This window comes from Anomalospiza imberbis, chromosome 2 (genome assembly GCF_031753505.1).
Source record: "Anomalospiza imberbis isolate Cuckoo-Finch-1a 21T00152 chromosome 2, ASM3175350v1, whole genome shotgun sequence".
In the NCBI taxonomy this organism is placed as follows: domain Eukaryota; kingdom Metazoa; phylum Chordata; class Aves; order Passeriformes; family Viduidae; genus Anomalospiza; species Anomalospiza imberbis.
The window spans coordinates 114,083,777-114,101,269 of record NC_089682.1 but is presented as its reverse complement, the minus strand read 5'-3'; the positions used below and the strand labels follow the sequence as shown (position 1 = coordinate 114,101,269).

The window sequence follows — 17,493 nt, the reverse complement described above, 5'->3', positions numbered from 1 at the left end:
TGCTTGCATAAAAATGACTGCATTTTTAGTGCTCTGCTTCAAAGTCAAGTGGCCACAATTCTGTTACCTGATTGATCTGTAAATCTTGGAGTTTGGATTGTGCAAAACCCCTAAAAAATAATCAAATCAGTCTGAGACATCTAATATTTGAGGAGAGACTGACTTTAGAGGCTCCTCAAAACAGAAAATTACAGGAAAACATCCCAGTGTCAACAGCTAAGCTTCCCAGATGCTCTCCAGTTCACCTTGAAGCAGCAAGAAAACATCACCTTATGTGATGAGCTCATTGCCTGCAATGCCAAACTCTGCCCTTCCAGAATCCCAGGTGCTGGGGAAAGAGTCAGTGAGCCCAGCTTTTCCCACCTTTTATTTTCAGTCATTTATTATCATTGACAAAGGGATATGCATAGCCATGTTCTTACTCTTATTTTTTGTTGCAACAAGGGCACTGACAGCTTTGCTCATGCCAGATGTAAGAGGCCCATGTCTATACACAGCCCAGCCAACATCAGCAGCCAAAAAGATTAGTCCCAAAGTCTCAGCATCTTTCAAACATGTCAAATTTGCTGTGAATATGCTGATCAGCTGGGCTCCTGCAATTGGTCTGAGAATGTCCAACTAACCATGTTAAGTTTGTCCATGATGGCTGGAAAGGCAACAGGGCTGGCCACCAGAAGTTCAAAGACCGCAGAAGCTCAGAGTATATCAGCAGCACTCCAGCCAGAGCTGCAGGGAGGTCCCCACCTGCAAGTGATTTTTAGGGTTGAATGACTGGGGGAGGAAAAAGAAAAGCTGTCAGTAAGGCAGGAGAGTGTAGGTGAGAAAATTTTCCGCAGATTTAACAAGATCCTAAATATTTTCAAGAGAATCTGTGAACAGTTCTTTGCATCTAAAATACCCTGGAGACTGTTGTGTGCTCTTGTTTAATGTTTGTTAGAAGACCTACTAAAACTATTTTTTCTCATGTTCATATTATAAAAGCTCTGTGATAGTAATGTGAGACCAACAGGAATAATCCCATCTGCACAACAAAAACTACAGGGAGATCTCTAACTGACTGAATTGCATTGTGTTTCAACTACAAAATACATCTTTTTACATCAGAAACACATAATAAATTGCTTTTCTGTCAATAGGTAACACAGATGAGTACCCACTATATCAAAATGAAACTTTAGCCGTTTCCTGTTATTAAGCTTATGATTCTTGCAGCCACATCCAGACTTTGGATCCAGAAGCACATCCTTCCAAAGACGTTCCTTCTGGACTGATGCAGACTGACACAGAAAGGGAAAAGAGCAGACAGAGTTAATACAAGCAGTAGAACTGTGAGGTACAGACAGGAAATACCCTTTCTGGTTTTAAGTAATTTGGTTTAGTTTGTTATGAAAGTTATATTTTTCAAGGAAACATGGAGAAAATGAGTACTTTTTGATTCCTGGACTTCAAAATTATGCATCATAAAATGATAATAGAAAGACCCCAGTTCAGTTTATTTGGAAATTCCTTGGGATTGAAATATTAGCCATGTGCACTTTCATTTGGACTTTTCCAAACTGAAATAGATAAACATATTTTTAATTTTACAATCCTTTTCTGCATTTCATTTCCTATAAATACTGTTCAAGGTGGTTTAGATTACAGTGAAAACCTATGTATTTTTGCAGCTGAGAAGATACTTACCTACTGACTACTGAGGGTACTGATGACTGACAAATATCCATCCTTTGAAAATTTAAGATTTGTCACTATAATTACTAAACACATCAATTTATTTTAAATTTCTTGACAGTCTTCCCATTCAATGGCAGCAGAAATTGGGACAGCATTCAGCAAAGCCACAACTTTGGTGTTGACACCAGTTTTACTTTCATCAGGGGACATTTGGAGGCATCGCTAATTAAATCAGAAAAGACACTGAATGCTTTTTACTAGAGCATGTTGTTGGACAGAAGGAATTGTGTTTGAGGGAGTAAAACTCTATCCTACAACACGCCTGGCTGGAACTCAGATCACAGGAAGCTCTTATTTGGGCCATGGAGGGAAGGAAAACAGGTCTTTTAACACAAACAGAGATAATTTTAATCACTTTAATTGTTTTTGCAGGAGCCCTTTAAAGAGAAAGTCAATTTTTTAGGACTCCCACAGGATAAAGGTAAGTTAACGAAGTAAATAGACACAAAGCATCTTGGATCCCACACAAAACATTTAAGCAACCTGATCTATTTGGCTTCCTTGCAGAATAACTGTCAGTATTCCCCAGAGGAAGAAGGATGGCACTGAGAAATCCCTAGGCTTCATCTGAACCCTTCAAGTCACTAAAACCAAACGACTGTGAAAAGTGGTGATTTAGACTTCCCTACAAAACCCTTTTGATGGTACAGTGAAGGTGCAGTACATCAAAGCCCAAGATACTCTTGAATAAAGGCAGTTCATACTGAAAAGAAAAAAAAAACAGTTTTGTAAGAGCAGGAAACAAAATGGATCAAGAATGAAGGAGCTGACATTGAAGAGTTTTTCTAAGTACCCGGCATAGCTAAAGTGACTGCTATCCAAAATAACTATCAGTAAGTCACTGATGCCAGGGTCCAGGAGAGCTGGATGAAGGCCATGTACTCCTGACCAAGTCTGTGTTTTTAGGAAGTGTGCCTCAGGAAATGACTTAAACCAGAGCCTCAGGGAAGGTCCTCAGTGTTCTGCAGATGAAAGTCTGCAATGGCTGAGTCACTCAAGAGACCAGGTTGTACCACTGGTAAGAAATGCCTCTATTTCAAGTCATTCTATAGACCATGAACTTGGGTGAAACTTGTTTGGAAGCAAGACCAAGTAGATAAAACCCCCAAATAAGTAAATTTACAAAGCAACTGTTTAGCTCCCTACTTTGGCTAAGTTTGGAAGCAGGTGTGACTCTTCATGGTGAAGGTATTTTACTCAGTCTCCATACTCAAGAGGACATCCCACTCTCTTTGCAAAACAGCTGTGTGTGCATCAAGGAGGCTCACAGAGGACAGACCCATGCCATGTTTGTGTTATGTTTGCCAGGGGATATACAGACAATAACCCACTAGTAAGTGTTTTAACAACTCTTGAGTGAGTACAAGTGGGAAAGCCTGGTCCCTTCCAGCAGCAGCTCAGCTCAGATGAAGGTGGGTGTCAGCAAAGTGACTCTCAGCAGAAAAGAAAGCCAAAGGTGCAGAAAATGGTCAGTTACAAAATGCTGAGCCCTTGAGGGCACCCACTGTCCCCGCCAAATCCCATGGGGCTCCCCCACCCTCCCACGGTCAAGGATCCCATTTCAGCCCAGCCTGGACCCATCAATCAAGTAAGATCCCCATTAGAGTTACCTTGCTTGAGGTAACTTACCTTCCTCAGAATTCAGATGGAGGCAGCTATAACAACAATTCCAAATACTTAAAATATTAGAAAATTTAGTAAAACTTTCTTCCTGCTTTGCCAGTAGTCTTGTGGTATTTTCAGGGGTATTTCCCAATGGTAGGTTGGAGGTGAAATCACTAATAAAAATCTCCACCCAGTAAAACCACAGAGTATGACTATTTTTCAAAAGAAGATGTAAAGTAGGGGCATTTCACCACAGTACCAAAAAAAACATGAACAGTCCTGTGTAGCTCCTGCCTCGGCAGCTGCTTCAGCTTCAAATGGATCAATACTTTTCCTTGGAGGCTGAGTGACAGGACCATCCAGCAAGAGGACAGACATAAAAAACCCCATAGGTAAGAGGACTGAAGAGAGTGAAGGAAGGACAAAGGAAAAATCAACCACCACCGACAAGAAATACAGCAAAAGAAACTAGAATAAATTTTCCTGTAAGCAGAGCAGAGGCACAGGGAGTTCAAATACATGCTTCAGCCTTGGCCATTCCTCATGGCCAGGAAGCTGGAGTAGCCTGAATTGACCACCAGCAATGCCTACATGCTCTTCTGCAGACAGCAAAGTCCAGCAGCTAATAAATAATGTGTGAAATCTGCTTGGACAGGGGATCAGGTGTTCCCAGAACATTTCCGTAGTCAGCCCAATTCTTCTGAGAGAACTTGAGGAGTATTGCAGAAACTGTGCTGAGATCAGCTCGAAGTTTTCAGGATGTATTTGAATATTTTCTCTTTGAGCTGCAGGGTTGAAATCAATTTTTGCAGCAGCTCAGCAATTGCATGTAACTTTTTTTATTGTTGTTCAGCTAGAACAACAATTATCTCTCCTTAGAAAATCAACCACTACATCCTGTAATGACCTTTTACTCTGGTGTTTTTTTCCTGTTCACGCACTTGTTTTATGAGCTAGGTTTGTGTGTTTTCTCTTCATTTTTCTAATAGATATAATAAGAGTGAAGCTACTGAAGAGCAGATGTGCTAAAGCTTTAGTAAATTTTGTGAGGCAATTTTCACAGTCATAAAAAACCTGAAACTGCATTAAATTGTCTATGTAGCTAAAGGAACAAAGCCTGACAATTAACATTTGCATACCAAAAACTGCCCAGAGAAAACTTCTTCTTACAGAAAGCAGTGTACAAGTTCTTTGTTTACAGAAGTTTACAGTAAAACCAAAATGGTTTTCATCCAGTGTTTAAAGCATACAGACACAGGAATGCCTCACTAAATAAATGGTGTGTTGCAGGTGCGTAGTTGTGCTATGATTGCTTTGGACAAATTTTGTAAAGCTTGTAGTGAAGGCACAAAGCAAGAGACTAACACCAATTTTCAAATCTGCTGCACTCATTAGACAACTGAAAAAAATAAATTGTGGACTGCTGACTACTGTTCCGGTTGGACACCCCCAATTAACAGCATAACAAGCCCAGAGAAGACTTCCTCATTAATAGCCAGTAATGACAGGCAGGGAGTTAAACTGGTTCCCAGAGGTTCCAGAAACCCAGGAATTTCCCAGAATCAGTATCTTTTTGCCTGCTAACATTTTCCTCATGAAAGTTAAATAATCTGGCACAAGCATATGCAAGATTAATTTTCAAGTGAATTATACATTCTGGCATTTGTCTTTCTTCCATATAGTCACAGTAATGTCTCCTGGGAATAATTTGCAGAAATTATTCAGAAATTCTGAATTTGCAAAATTATCTTTAGAAAACTTGATGGGACATATTTACGAAGTAGGTGCAGTGACTGAGCACTCAGCATTTTCATTTGCATGTGTCAGTACGGATTTGCACATATGACTGAAGTGAATAACAAGGCAGATAGATGCTTAGTCCTAAAACTATATTCTGTGCATGAAAGCGTTGCCTTAGGAAGTGCAGGAGAATTGCAAGTATTTTGTTACAATAGCTGTCAGAGGGGTTACTCTGGGGGGAAAAAATCCCCTGTTAAAAATAGGTCTTAAATTTTCTAGTTCATTTCTTCGCTTGAGTGAACTGTGAAAGAATTAGTTCCCTAATTATGTCAACACAATGGCTTAACTTGTTGAGTGTCGAAAGCTTGCTGTTAATCAGCATCTCCAATTCAGTAATTGTAAGCCTGTGACAATGAGAGAAAGCTGAAAAAGATTCACAGTTTCTGCCCTTAAAAACTATTATTTCCCACACATTGTAGTATAGAGGTAGTTCTAGTACTCAAAGCTGTGAGACCCCAAACACATTACCATAGGAATAATTTTACTGTGGCAGCTACTGTTAATTGCCAGGTAGTGTGATGGAGGTGCTGGCTATTGGTGTAGCGTAAGTGTTCCTGGGCTGTGAGAGAACTGCCTTTCTGCTAATGGGACAACAGAGCCCACTCTGCAGGGGAGAGGGGTTTAAAGCCTTCACATTAGAGTCATCCTTGGCAGAATTCAGGAAAACTCAAGTTACATTAGCATTGAGTTGGATTACAGAATAGGTGCTTTTTTCTTTCATTGTTGCTGATTTATCTGAATTTCCACAGTTATAAATAATAACAGACTTCCTTCTGAGCTTCCTCTTGAACCTCAACAAATACATCAGCTTACTTTGTTCTGCCTTCCACCTCCTGCATTTTCTTATTACATTTCCTAGCAGCATTTTCTATCATCTTCAATGATGGCATTAGCTTCTTTCTTAGAGGAAGTTAGAGGAGCTCACAAGATCACTGATGACATAACCATATTTTAAATTTAAAAACCCCAAGCCTTCCTGCTTCCTTTTTTTTTTTTTTTTTTTTTTTTTTTTTTTTTTTTTGCCATTTCAGTACTCAGCTTTCACATTCTTGGAAAGCCACAGACAATCTCTACTCTGACAATTACAGTGTAGTATAATTGTTATATTTTAATTTTTAAATAAATCAAAAACAGAAATAAAATGTCTCTGCTTCTCTTGGGCACAGAAGAACTCCCCTAGCTAGGTGCGTGTCAAGCTGCTGCAGCTAGTTCAGCAATGCTGCACTGGGTTATCAAGCATCCCTTAGCTCAAACACAGGCTGCAGTGCTGAATTTGGCTTAATCTGAATCCCTTCTCAGCTCACTCTCTGTACTCAGCCCTTATGTCAGGAAGCAGAGAGCAGTAGCAGGCCTAACTTTACAATTTTACCAGTTCTTAGGAATAACTGGAGAAATCTGGGAGAGAAGGGAGAAATACATCCACACGCTTCTGACTCCACACATGCTGTTGGTCCCCAGTTTCCACTGCCCTCTCCCCTCAGTCTGAGGGGTACAGGAGTCTCATACCTTTCTGCTGCCCCTGCTCTTTTGCAGAGCCACTGGGGAGTATGAGGTGCATGGTGGCTATGTAATTGTATTAACCAAAACCTGAAGCTGTACAGAATCACAGAATATGCTGAGCTGGAAGGGACCCTCGAGTATCATCTAAGTCCATCTCCTGGTCCTGCACAGAACCATCTCCAAGAGTCTCATCATGTGCCTGAGTGTTGTCCAAATGCTTCTTGAGCTCTGTCAGGTTTGGTGCTGTGACCACTTCCGTGGGGAGCCTGTTCCAGTGCCCAAACACCCTCTGGGTGAAGAACCTTTTTCTAGTATCTGAACTAAACCTCCCCTGGCACAACTTCAGACCATTCCCTCGGGTCCTGTCACTGGTCACCAGAGAGAAGGCATCAGTGCCTGCCCCTCCTCTTCCCCTCATGAGGAAGTTGTCGACTGTCATGAGGTCTCTTCTCAGTCTCCTCTTCTCCAGGCTGAACAGACAAATGCCCTCAGCCACTCCTCATACAGCATCCCCTCAAGGCCCTTCACCATCTTCGTCTCCCTCCTTTGGACACTTTCTAATAGTTTTACATTTTCCTTATATTGCAGCACCCAAAACTGCACACAATATTCAAGGTGAGGCTGCCCCAGTGCAGAGCAGAGCGGGACAATCCCCTCCCTTGCCCTGCTGGTGATGCTGTGACTGATGTACCCCAGGGCATGGTTGGCCCTCCTGGCTGCCATGGCACAGCCGTGACTCATGTTCATGTCCCTTTCCATGGTGCTGCTTTCCAGCATCTCATTCCCCAGTGTCTGTACGTTCTGCCCCATCCCAGGTGCAGAATCCGGCACCTTTCCTTGTTGTTCCTCTTCCTACTGTTGGTGATTGCCCAGCCCTCTGATTTGTTAAGTCTCTCTGCAGGGCCTCCTTTGAGGGAGGCAATAGCTCCTTTCAGATTTGTATTGTCTGCAAACCTGCTTATGATCTGTTCCAGTCCTGCATCCAAGCCCTTTATGAAGATGCGTAAGAGCACAAGACCTATGACAGAGCTCTGCAGAGCCCACAAGTGACAGGTCACCAGTCCGATGTCTGTGTTCACTGTGATCCTTTATGCCTGACCTGTGAGCCAGTTGCTGACCCATGTGTTTATCCAGCTGTGTGCTGGACATTTTGTCCAGAAGGATACTGTGAGAGGCATTATCGAAAGCTTTACTGAAATCCAAGCCCTTGATCACCTGGGTGGGTTACCTTGTCATAAAAGGAAATCAGGTTTGATAAGCAGGACTTCCCTCTCATGAAGCCGTTCTGGCTGTGACCAGAAACTGTACACCTAGCTTCTCTCAAATCAGCCCACAGAGAAACTCAGAGGTCTGGACTTGTGCCAGTGTAATGATCAGGAGTACACAAGACCGAGGTAGTTAAGAATGCTACACTTTCATGCATCACTTCCCTGTCTTCATTGCAGATGCTCAAGAGTGACATCAGGTGTACATGCAGAAAGCTGAATTGCTACCTTCTGAATGTGGCTTTGCATCTGAAGACACTTCCACCTAACTGCTTACCAGCCCCAGATTAGAAGTCAACTCTATTTCTGTCTTAATTTCCACTTTCTTCAGATCCTTTAAATTTCCTTTGAGTCTCTCAGAATTTCTGTGACGTTTTTGACCTTTTTCAGGTCCTCAATCTCTGTTCCACTTTTGGGGAAAACTATACTGCAAAAAGTCCCTTCTGCACCAGCCGTCTCGCCTGGACCAGCTTGTCCTTCCCACTATTCTCAACATGCCCTTTCTAAAATACGAGCTACTAGGTCTGGTCCCATATGCGAAACATGTGGTATTGCACATGTTGGAACATCTGATGACAAAGCAACTTCAAAAATAAGGACATTTGTCCTAGCTTGTTGGCTTCTGGAAGGTTTTTAAGCTGCTACTAACCACGGACTTCCTCTTGGCTGAAGCCTGTGAGTGACATGTGCAAGAAGAGAGCTCATTAACAGTCAGGATGTTTGAGGGCGGTGCTCCGTGTGCAAAGCATGTTTAATTTTATCAGCAAATCAAGCTATTTTTACTCACAAAGTACTCTGTGAAAATGACAAGAGCATGGCAGAGCTGAAAGATTGTGAGATATAGAGGCAACTATTTCTATTTTGAAGCCTCTACTGAGAATATAAAAATTATTGAGGCTGAAATGCTGCATTCCAGCATTTACTGTCTCTCTTGACAGTAGAAGCACCGTGGGAGACAGAAGAGCAAAAATTAAATTAGAGAGATAATACACAGGAAGCCAATGTTATGTTGTATTAAAAACAGCCAGTACTTACAGTGACAAGCTTGGAAACTAGAAAGGAAATACTGCAAAACTAAAGTATGCAGAACATGGTATGCCTATATTCTTTCCCCCACCCCTTTACAAAATACATTAAGTGCAGAATTATTACCAAAAAAATGGCAGGAGCTAGATGCCAAATGGGCAGACTAGTTCACAGATCACTGAAGAAGAACCTGGCTGTCTCCCTTGGGTATAGATCTGTCCTGATCTTAGAAAGAGATGCAGATCATTTGTATATTTAAATGGTGTCTTCGTGGTTTATAGAAAAAGCCTAAATAGGGAAAAATCATCTCTCTTATCTGTGCTGAAGAGACAACACAGTACGGAATTGAAAATTGAAAAAAGAGAAAGCTGATCTCTTCCCATTCTATTCAGACCAGCAGTCCACTCCCCAGTGCTCAAATTAGGTACTTCTTGAGAAGTAGGTACTTTCTTCAGGAAGGCTGGAGCTCAACGATTACAAGTCTAGCTCAGGCACCTGCTGGGTGACAAAATAAATACTGGCTTTGCTGGAATCTCCCTGTGCCAAAAACAGCTGTAACACAAAACAACTGAAGTAAACACTTACAGCCTAATCTTCTTGCAGTAGAAGAACCCTGTGAAGGTGGAGAACAAAACATTTACTGTCATTCTTTTTTGAACTGATAATCTTTTAACAACTATGTTTTTATCTTTACTAAAATATGTAACTTGTGATAAAGCTATTTGCACCTTTCATTTTTTCTAGAACAGTTACCACAGAAGTTTGTAGCTCCACTGTCTGAAAAAAATCAGCGTTAAGACGTACGTAGTTTTATTTCTATGGTTTCACATTTTTCTGATGGGTTGTCTTACTCTGTGAGATGTTTGATTCTTTACAAGACAGCTTTACTTCAGTTAGGCAGGTTTAAGACCTTGATTTTAGTTCTTAGGCCTAAGTATATTTTGTATAAACCCATACAAAATTAGTTGAAAATAACATGTCTTGCAGCATGGCTCACTGGCCATCACTGGTGCTGATGCTACTGCCAACCCAGGTATTTTGTCTTACAAAGGGGAAATCCCAGTATCTCAGTTATCCATTCTCATCGGCACTTCTCAGGATCCCATCTTGGTAAATCTATCCAAATTACTATTTTGCATGACGCCACACAAGTCAGCTACACTGAAGATTCTCAAAATACTAAGTATAAATGTTTTTTTGGATGGGGAAGGGACTTTTTTGACAAGACTTTAACCTGATTTTGGCAAGTGTGCTTTTATTCTGCTGTCCTCCCTTAGTTGTTTGAGAGTCTGGATGAAATCCTGGTATTATTGAGTCAGAGGTGAAACTCACACTGCTAAGTATGAGATACTGGTGTATCTTGGTGTTTAAAAACATAAGCAGTGAAATGGATATTGAGGTAGAATTTTCTTTCCAAAGCTATAATTCCAACATTCTTCTGCTAAGGAGCTCACAAATCTTGTTTGGCACTCAGCACGCCATAAAGGGCAGGAAGCCCAGTCTTTAACACTTATTAACGTGGGGTAAGTAAAGCATTAGCAGGCAGACAACTGGCTCACCACCTGGACAGAAGAGAAGCATGCTTTCTCTCTCTCACACTGATTTCTGGTCCTTGTGCTTTGCCTGACAAATTCAAAATTAGATTATTATTTAATAACTGGACATTCATACTATGTCCAGCATCTTCAGGCTGTGTATCTATATATTTGTATAGATGGAGCATTTTTAGAACCCATGAAACTAATGGGTTGTTTCTGTTCTCAGTGGTGTCATTGACAAAGGCTGTGTCATATGTCTAACCACTGGTGCTTATATACCATAAAGACTCTTCTGGGAGTCAGAGCATCATATATCGAGGGCAAGAACTGTGTTATCCTCTCTGAATTTCACCCTGCACATCATACTTAAATATTAGTAGTATTTTACAGAGGATGCCATCTATTGCCTAGAGGTCAGGACTGTCAGCAGCTCCCACTACACCATGAGCAGGATAGGGACCTCACTTTCCTGACAGCTGGATGCCTGGACCAGGAACATGGGACCACGGTCCATCTCCTTATGTGAGCACCTTCCAAGGTCAGGCAAGGGCTGGCAAGGGCTGGGCTGGAGATTCTGAGACTATGTATTTTAATTGAAACACCTGAAGTCAATATCTTGTTGACTTTCCATCTCCCAGGAGACTTCAAATAATCTTACACGTCTAAAAAACTAGAAGTCTACGTTTGAACTGGTAACTTTATGCTCCTACTGTAGTTAATAAAGAGGGCTATCAGGAAGACATCCACAATAGGTTGAATGTCCCTCTGTGGGTGCCCATTTCTTCCTTCTAGCTGCAAAGGGTGACCTGCTCAGACAGCTCTGGAACCTACAGGTGTAAAATCTGGAGCAATGAGTCATGATCGAGATGTCCGCATCCCATCAGCACACATACGTAGCCAAAAGTGTAGCTGAGAAACCCCGCAGCTCTCTACAGCGCAGAACTGCAGTATTTCTGAAACTCACTGCAGATTTTAATAGCTGTCGTCTACCCTAAAAATACATTTGCACCTCTTCTCCTCACTGTAGCGTCTTGCGTGTTCTTTCTCCGGAGCTCTCTGGTGAATAGCAGGACCAACCACTGCTCCTCGGGACACCCTCAGCTGCTCGGCACCTGTCCTGGCTAACACACCTCCTTTTCGGTGGGCCGCTTCCCGGGCGGGGGTGAGTCCCGCCGTGCCGAGCCCGCCCCTCCGGCCCTGCCCGGGGGGAGGGAAGGGAGGGAGGGAGGCCGGGCGAGGGGCGGCCCGGAGCCCGGCGCAGCGGCACCGGGAGCAGCAGCAGCCCGCGCCCCGCCGGCGGCAGTGGCTTCTCAGGCGGCAGCGGGGGCAGGTGCGGGCGCGTCCGCGTCGCGCTGCGAGGAGGAGCAGGACGAGCAGGAGGCGGCGGCGAGAGCGGCGGGCGGCGCGGCCAGCGGCCCGGAGCCGGGCCGGCGTGCCCGTGGGCGTGCTCCCCGGCGGGGAGGACCGCCCGCCGCCCACATCCCCGCCGCCGCCGCCGCTAACTTTGCTGCTCCGCAAAGAGCCGCTCTCCGGCAAAAAGAGGGTCGGCGGAGCCGGGGTCCGAGCCGGCCCCAGCGATGAAGGGCCGGCGACGGTGGCGAGGCGAACATCGCCGCTTCGCCGCGGTGCTGGTGCTGTACACGCTGCTGCTGCTCCTGTTGGTGCCCTACGCGCTGGATTACGGGGCCAGGCGCGGGAGAACGGACGAGGAGCCGCTGCTGCGGCGTTGCCCAAGCCTGGAGGAGGCGCTGAGTGAGTGGGGCTGGGAGCAGCGGCCGCCGCTGGACGAGGAAGAGGAGGAGGATGAGGCGGGCACGGCCGGGGCGGCGGGTAACGGCAGCGCGGGGACGGCGGGGAAGCGGCACATCTACCTGCACGCTACCTGGCGAACGGGCTCCTCTTTCCTCGGGGAGCTCTTCAACCAGCACCCCGACGTCTTCTACCTGTACGAGCCCATGTGGCACCTTTGGCAGGCGCTCTACCCCGGGGACGCGCTGAGCCTGCAGGGAGCCCTCCGCGACATGCTGCGCGCCCTCTTCCGATGCGACTTCTCCGTCCTGCGCCTCTACACCGCCCCGTCCGGCCCCCGCGACCCGCTGGCCCCCGCCCCGCCCGCCGCCGACAACCTCACCACGGCCAGTATCTTCGGCTGGCGGACCAACAAGGTGATCTGCTCGCCGCCGCTCTGCCCTGCCGCCCCGCGGCCCCGCGGGGAGATCGGCCTCGTCGACGGCGCCACCTGCGAGGAGACGTGTCCGCCGCGGGCGCTGCGGGAGCTGGAGGCCGAGTGCCGCAAGTACCCGGTGGTGGTCATCAAGGACGTGCGGCTGCTGGAGCTGGGCGCGCTGCTGCCGCTGCTGCGGGAGCCCGGCCTTAACCTGCGGGTGGTGCAGCTCTTCCGCGACCCCCGCGCCGTCCACAACTCCCGCCTGAAGGCGCGGCAGGCGCTGCTGCGGGAGAGCGTCCAGGTGCTGCGCAGCCGCCACCGCGCCGAGCCGCGGGGCCCGGCCCGCCACCAGCAGCAGCATCTCCTGCTGCCGCCCGGGCTGCTGGGCGGAGGGCGGCCGCCGCAGCCGCAGCACCGCGCCGAGTTCTTCCTCGGCGGCGCGCTGGAGGTGATCTGCCAGTCTTGGCTCCGCGATCTCCTCCTGGCCCGGCGCGCCCCGGACTGGCTCCGCCGCCGCTACACGCAGCTCCGCTACGAGGACCTGGTGCGGGAGCCCCGCGCCGAGCTGCGCCGCCTGCTGCGCTTCGCCGGGCTGACGGTGCCGCCGGCCCTGGAGGACTTCGTGGTCAACATGACCCGCGGCGCCGCCTACTCCTCCGACCGGCCCTTCCTCATCTCCGCCCGCGACGCGCGGGAGGCCGTGCACGCCTGGCGGGAGCGCCTCAGCCGCCAGCAGGTGCGGCAGGTGGAGGCGGCGTGCGGAGAGGCCATGAGCATCCTCGCCTACCCCCTCAGCGCCGGCGACGCCCGGTAGCGCCCGAGCCGCACGTCCCGGACGGGCCCCAGGGCGGGCGGACGGACGGACGGACGGACGGACGGACGGGCGCTGTCGGGCAGAGCTGAGCGCGGGGGTCGCCGCTGGCATGGTAGGCGCCCACTTGGCGGGCCGGGCGCTCCCTCGGGGGCTGAGGGACGCCTGCCTCGCCTCGGGTACAGGCAGCGCCGCAGGGTCCAGGCCCCCCGTGCCGCTGTAGCTTCATTGTGGCTGTGTTCCTTCTGGGCTGCGTGGAGGGGGCAGGGGGATGTTTTATTTACGGGAAAGGTTTGGTAAGAGGTGTCCTCCAAGTACGGCATCACTCTTGGAGCCTTTTAGCTTGAAATTGTGATCGTGTACAAAAAAACAGGTATGCTACAAACAAACTGCATGAAAATTGAAAAATCCTCCAGGTGAAGACTCTCAGCAAGGAACTAGAGGGCCTGGAAGGTGCTCCTGTGAGAGCATTGCCCTTCTGGAGCTCTGAATGACACTGACCTCTGTCCTACTGCTACTGAAACACAAGAGGCTTCTGTGAAGTCGCTGCAGGGGTCAGCAGGGGCCTGGAGAGCCAGGAGGAGGGTGCCTGCTGCAGGGCAGGGCTCAGCTCTGCTGCTCCAAACCTGCTCTGCAGGGATGCTCTCTGCCCCTGTTCATTGCTGGTGCTGTAGGGAGGGGGCTGAGGGAAGGGGAACCGTGTCCAGCTCTGTCCGTCGTTCTGAGCAGCAGGGTAAGTGGTGCAGGGAGGGTAAGCATTTGCCTGCTTATGTGTTTTGAAGGTGTTTGTGGCAGAAATCTTTGCTTTTCTAAAGAAATCTGTAATTGTTTTGAAAGTAGGATTTTTTAATAATGTACATACATTGATATAGTTTGGTCATACTCATGGGAAAGACAGGTGACTAACATGTTTCTTTGGAACACGTGTAGGGGTGAATGAAACTGGAAGACAAATGCTCGACATTTCCGTTTTGTTTTCTCTCTCAGATGAGAGAGTAACTTTTCTTCCCTCGCTTCCGGGCTGACACATTGTGCTGTGCACAGGGTCCTCCTGATCACATCCCTTCCAAACAATAACATCCTCTCAGCTGGCAACTCCTGGACAAAAGCAAATGCTTCCTAAGAGGCTAAGACAAATTAATCATGAAGTTCCCAAATAAAATCTTTCATTAAAAAAGCAAACAAACAAATGAAACAAACAAACAAAAAAAAACCACTGGAGTTTTACTTTGGATTTTAAAATTACATGTCCCTGCAGATATCCTGCAACTTGTGCGAGAAGAGGGTGTGTGTGTATCTGGAAGCATCTTTGTTTCTTAATTTCTTTATGTGAGGATAGAAGGTTCAGTTGTAATTCAGGGATGCAGTTTCAGAACTTCATAGAGACTGCTTTTGAATCTATTACAGTCTGGTAGTCTTTAAATGGCTTCACGAGAGTGTACAGGATTATAGGGATGTTTACATGCAGTCCTCAAATACAAACCCAGAATATGAGTTTCAAAATGAGGATAATCCAGGATCAGGAAGAAAGCAGTATTTATATAAAGTGCTGAAAATAAAGGCAGTTCAAAGATGTTATGTTATCCTGGAGGAGGTGTTTGAATTGCACTGTACATTTCTGTGCTCTGAGTGTTATGTTGTACAGCATGTCACTAAGTTAGGATGAACCTTCATTTATTTTGGCTGTTTTTTCCCTTGATCTTCCCATCTGAGAGTATGTTGGCAAAAGAAGCAAGTTTCTTTCATTATCTGACAGGAAAATGTAGTCATAACAATATTTTTGAACAAATTTATCCATTTCTCCGTAGCATACTTCACACCGTTTTGCAACCTTGGGCTTCTGCTTGAAGTATGAGTTACAGGGTCTCATTTTGTGCTGGAAAAACTTGTGTATTATCTAAAGGATGTTTCTGCATTCTCTCGCCGTGCCTGTGACATCAAAATTTGTCTCTGGGTGTTCCAGTGGCATTTAATAATGGTGTTTGTATAGACAGTACCTGTACAACACCTTGATAACCTGTGTCTGGTAACCTATTTTGGAAGATTTTCTGGGACTATACCCAGCCTGACTTGTACTGACAGGTTTGGAAAGAAATTAAGATTTTTGTGCATACCAGAAGATGATACGGTACTTATTTTCTTAAATAGGATGGGAGATTAAAATCCAGTATATCCTCTTGATTTGTTCCTAGCAAGTTGCAGGCACAGAATTGTGTGATGCAACAGTTAAGCATTCTCCTCACCTTGACAGGGAATCTCATCATGCTCTTTTAGGTGGTAAAAATCTTTCATAAGTCTTCCAAAGTTCACACTTAATTTCTCTTAAAATGGTTCATCATGATGAGCAAAGAAGTGTTAACATCTAGCTTAACTTGGTTCTTATAGCTGGGAGAAAATCTGCTTACTGGAAATTATTTGGTATTTTCTGAAACTGTTCCATGTTTGAGCTGCAGAGGTGGTGAAGGGCCTTGAGGGGAAGCCATGTGAGAAACATCTGAGGTCACTTGGTCTGTTCAGCCTAGAGGAGACTGAGAGGAGACCTCATTGCAGTCCACAGCTTCTGGTCTGTTCAGCCTGGAGGAGACTGAGAGGAGACCTCATTGCAGTCCACAGCTTCGTCGTGAGCCGGAGTGGAGGGGCAGGCACTGATGCCTTTCCTCTAGTGACCAGTGACAGGACCCAGGGAACGGCCTGAAGTTGTGTCAGGGGAGGCTTAGGTTGGGTGTTAGGAAAAGGTTCTTCACCCAGAGGGTGTTTGGGCCATGAGTGATTATTTTAATTTTTAAATTTTTGTATAATGTGAAAAGGGCTCTATTGGGCGAAGTGTACGAAAATATAGCAAGTATAATTTTTGGTTTCTATTCGGTGCACCTGAATTCATTATGAGAAAACTCATATAAAAAGTCCATAGGGAATATCCAAAGCTGAGAAAGGAGCAAGTAGGCCAGAGAGACATCTTAGAGCAGTACGTGGATGACAATTGTTTAGTGACTGGTGGTGTGACATGTGTGCTTCAGTCACTAGAAGGTTTTCTAAAATTCTGCCCAAGGAGGGCAACTAAGGCTCACCAACAAATGCATCCCACTTTTCTCTTCAGGGTGTTTTGATGGCATTGGACAGCATCATTCAGGGTGCTTACAGCATATACTTGGTCTTGAAACTCAGGCCTTGAAGAAAAAGCAAATGTACTGTCAAATGTCAGCGTTGGTATTTATCTGAAAAGGCAGAAACAGGCCTGATTAGGACAACCAGCATGGAGTTTCAGTGGCAGAAATCTTTGGAACCAACCAGAACTTGGTGAAAGCAGGACACCCGTAGTTAGACTGCATTTTGAGAGCAGCTGGACATTTATGGACAGTTTGAGGTGAAGTCACAGTTCTACAGGATGATGTAGAAAATTGAACCATGACTGCTCATTTAGAGCAGAGCATGGCATGATAAGCAAGAGAATAATAAACACATTTTTATAGCCAACCTCAACTTGGAAGGCTTAGAATCACTTTGTCAGTGACACCACAGGCCGAGAACAGAAAGTGCAGTCCTGCAGAGTGCAGGACTCAGCCATAAAGTTTTAGTATTTCAGACTGAGATTGGTGAAAATTACCTACTTATGCTACATTACATACAATGAATTAACAACTAATTTATTAAAAAGTCACAGTGGGAAATGGGTACAAAACTGACAAATGCTCACAAGACAACTCTGTTGTCTGTTTTTACTTAACTTCTGGTTGTCACACGTCCAAGTTAAGGGAGGTAGAAATTTGAGTACTGTAATTATTCATAAAAGGCTGGGATATTTCCATGCCATAATTGCTTGTGGGAAATTATGAAAGTCCACGGCCAAGAAATACTTGGGCCCTGCCTTATTTCTACTCCTTAGGATATGGAGTCCTTGTAGATATCCACAGTATGTACTTGCATACTGCAGGTACAATAGAAGTAGTTTGGTATCAGCACAGTATCTAACAAAAGTGTTAGAATGGTTGTGGAGTTACTTATTTAACAACTTGAGTATTGCATGAGTAATTTTAGCCCCCTCCTCCC

General features: G+C 45.8%; 1 protein-coding gene across 1 annotated transcript; it reads left to right on the top strand.

The window, feature by feature from the left end:
- The first annotated feature begins 11,903 nt into the window (after positions 1–11,903).
- On the top strand, positions 11,904–13,510 carry CHST7 (carbohydrate sulfotransferase 7). Its single transcript, XM_068182651.1, has one exon. It carries the CDS (start codon positions 12,046–12,048, stop codon positions 13,447–13,449), a length of 1,404 nt encoding a protein of 467 aa, XP_068038752.1. The 5' UTR covers positions 11,904–12,045; the 3' UTR covers positions 13,450–13,510.
- Positions 13,511–17,493: the final 3,983 nt, after the last annotated feature.

What these genes read in the sequence shown, in the direction of transcription:
- CHST7 (XM_068182651.1), top strand. Translation starts at nt 12,046, where the DNA reads ATGAAGGGCCGGCGACGGTGGCGAGGCGAACATCGCCGCTTCGCCGCG.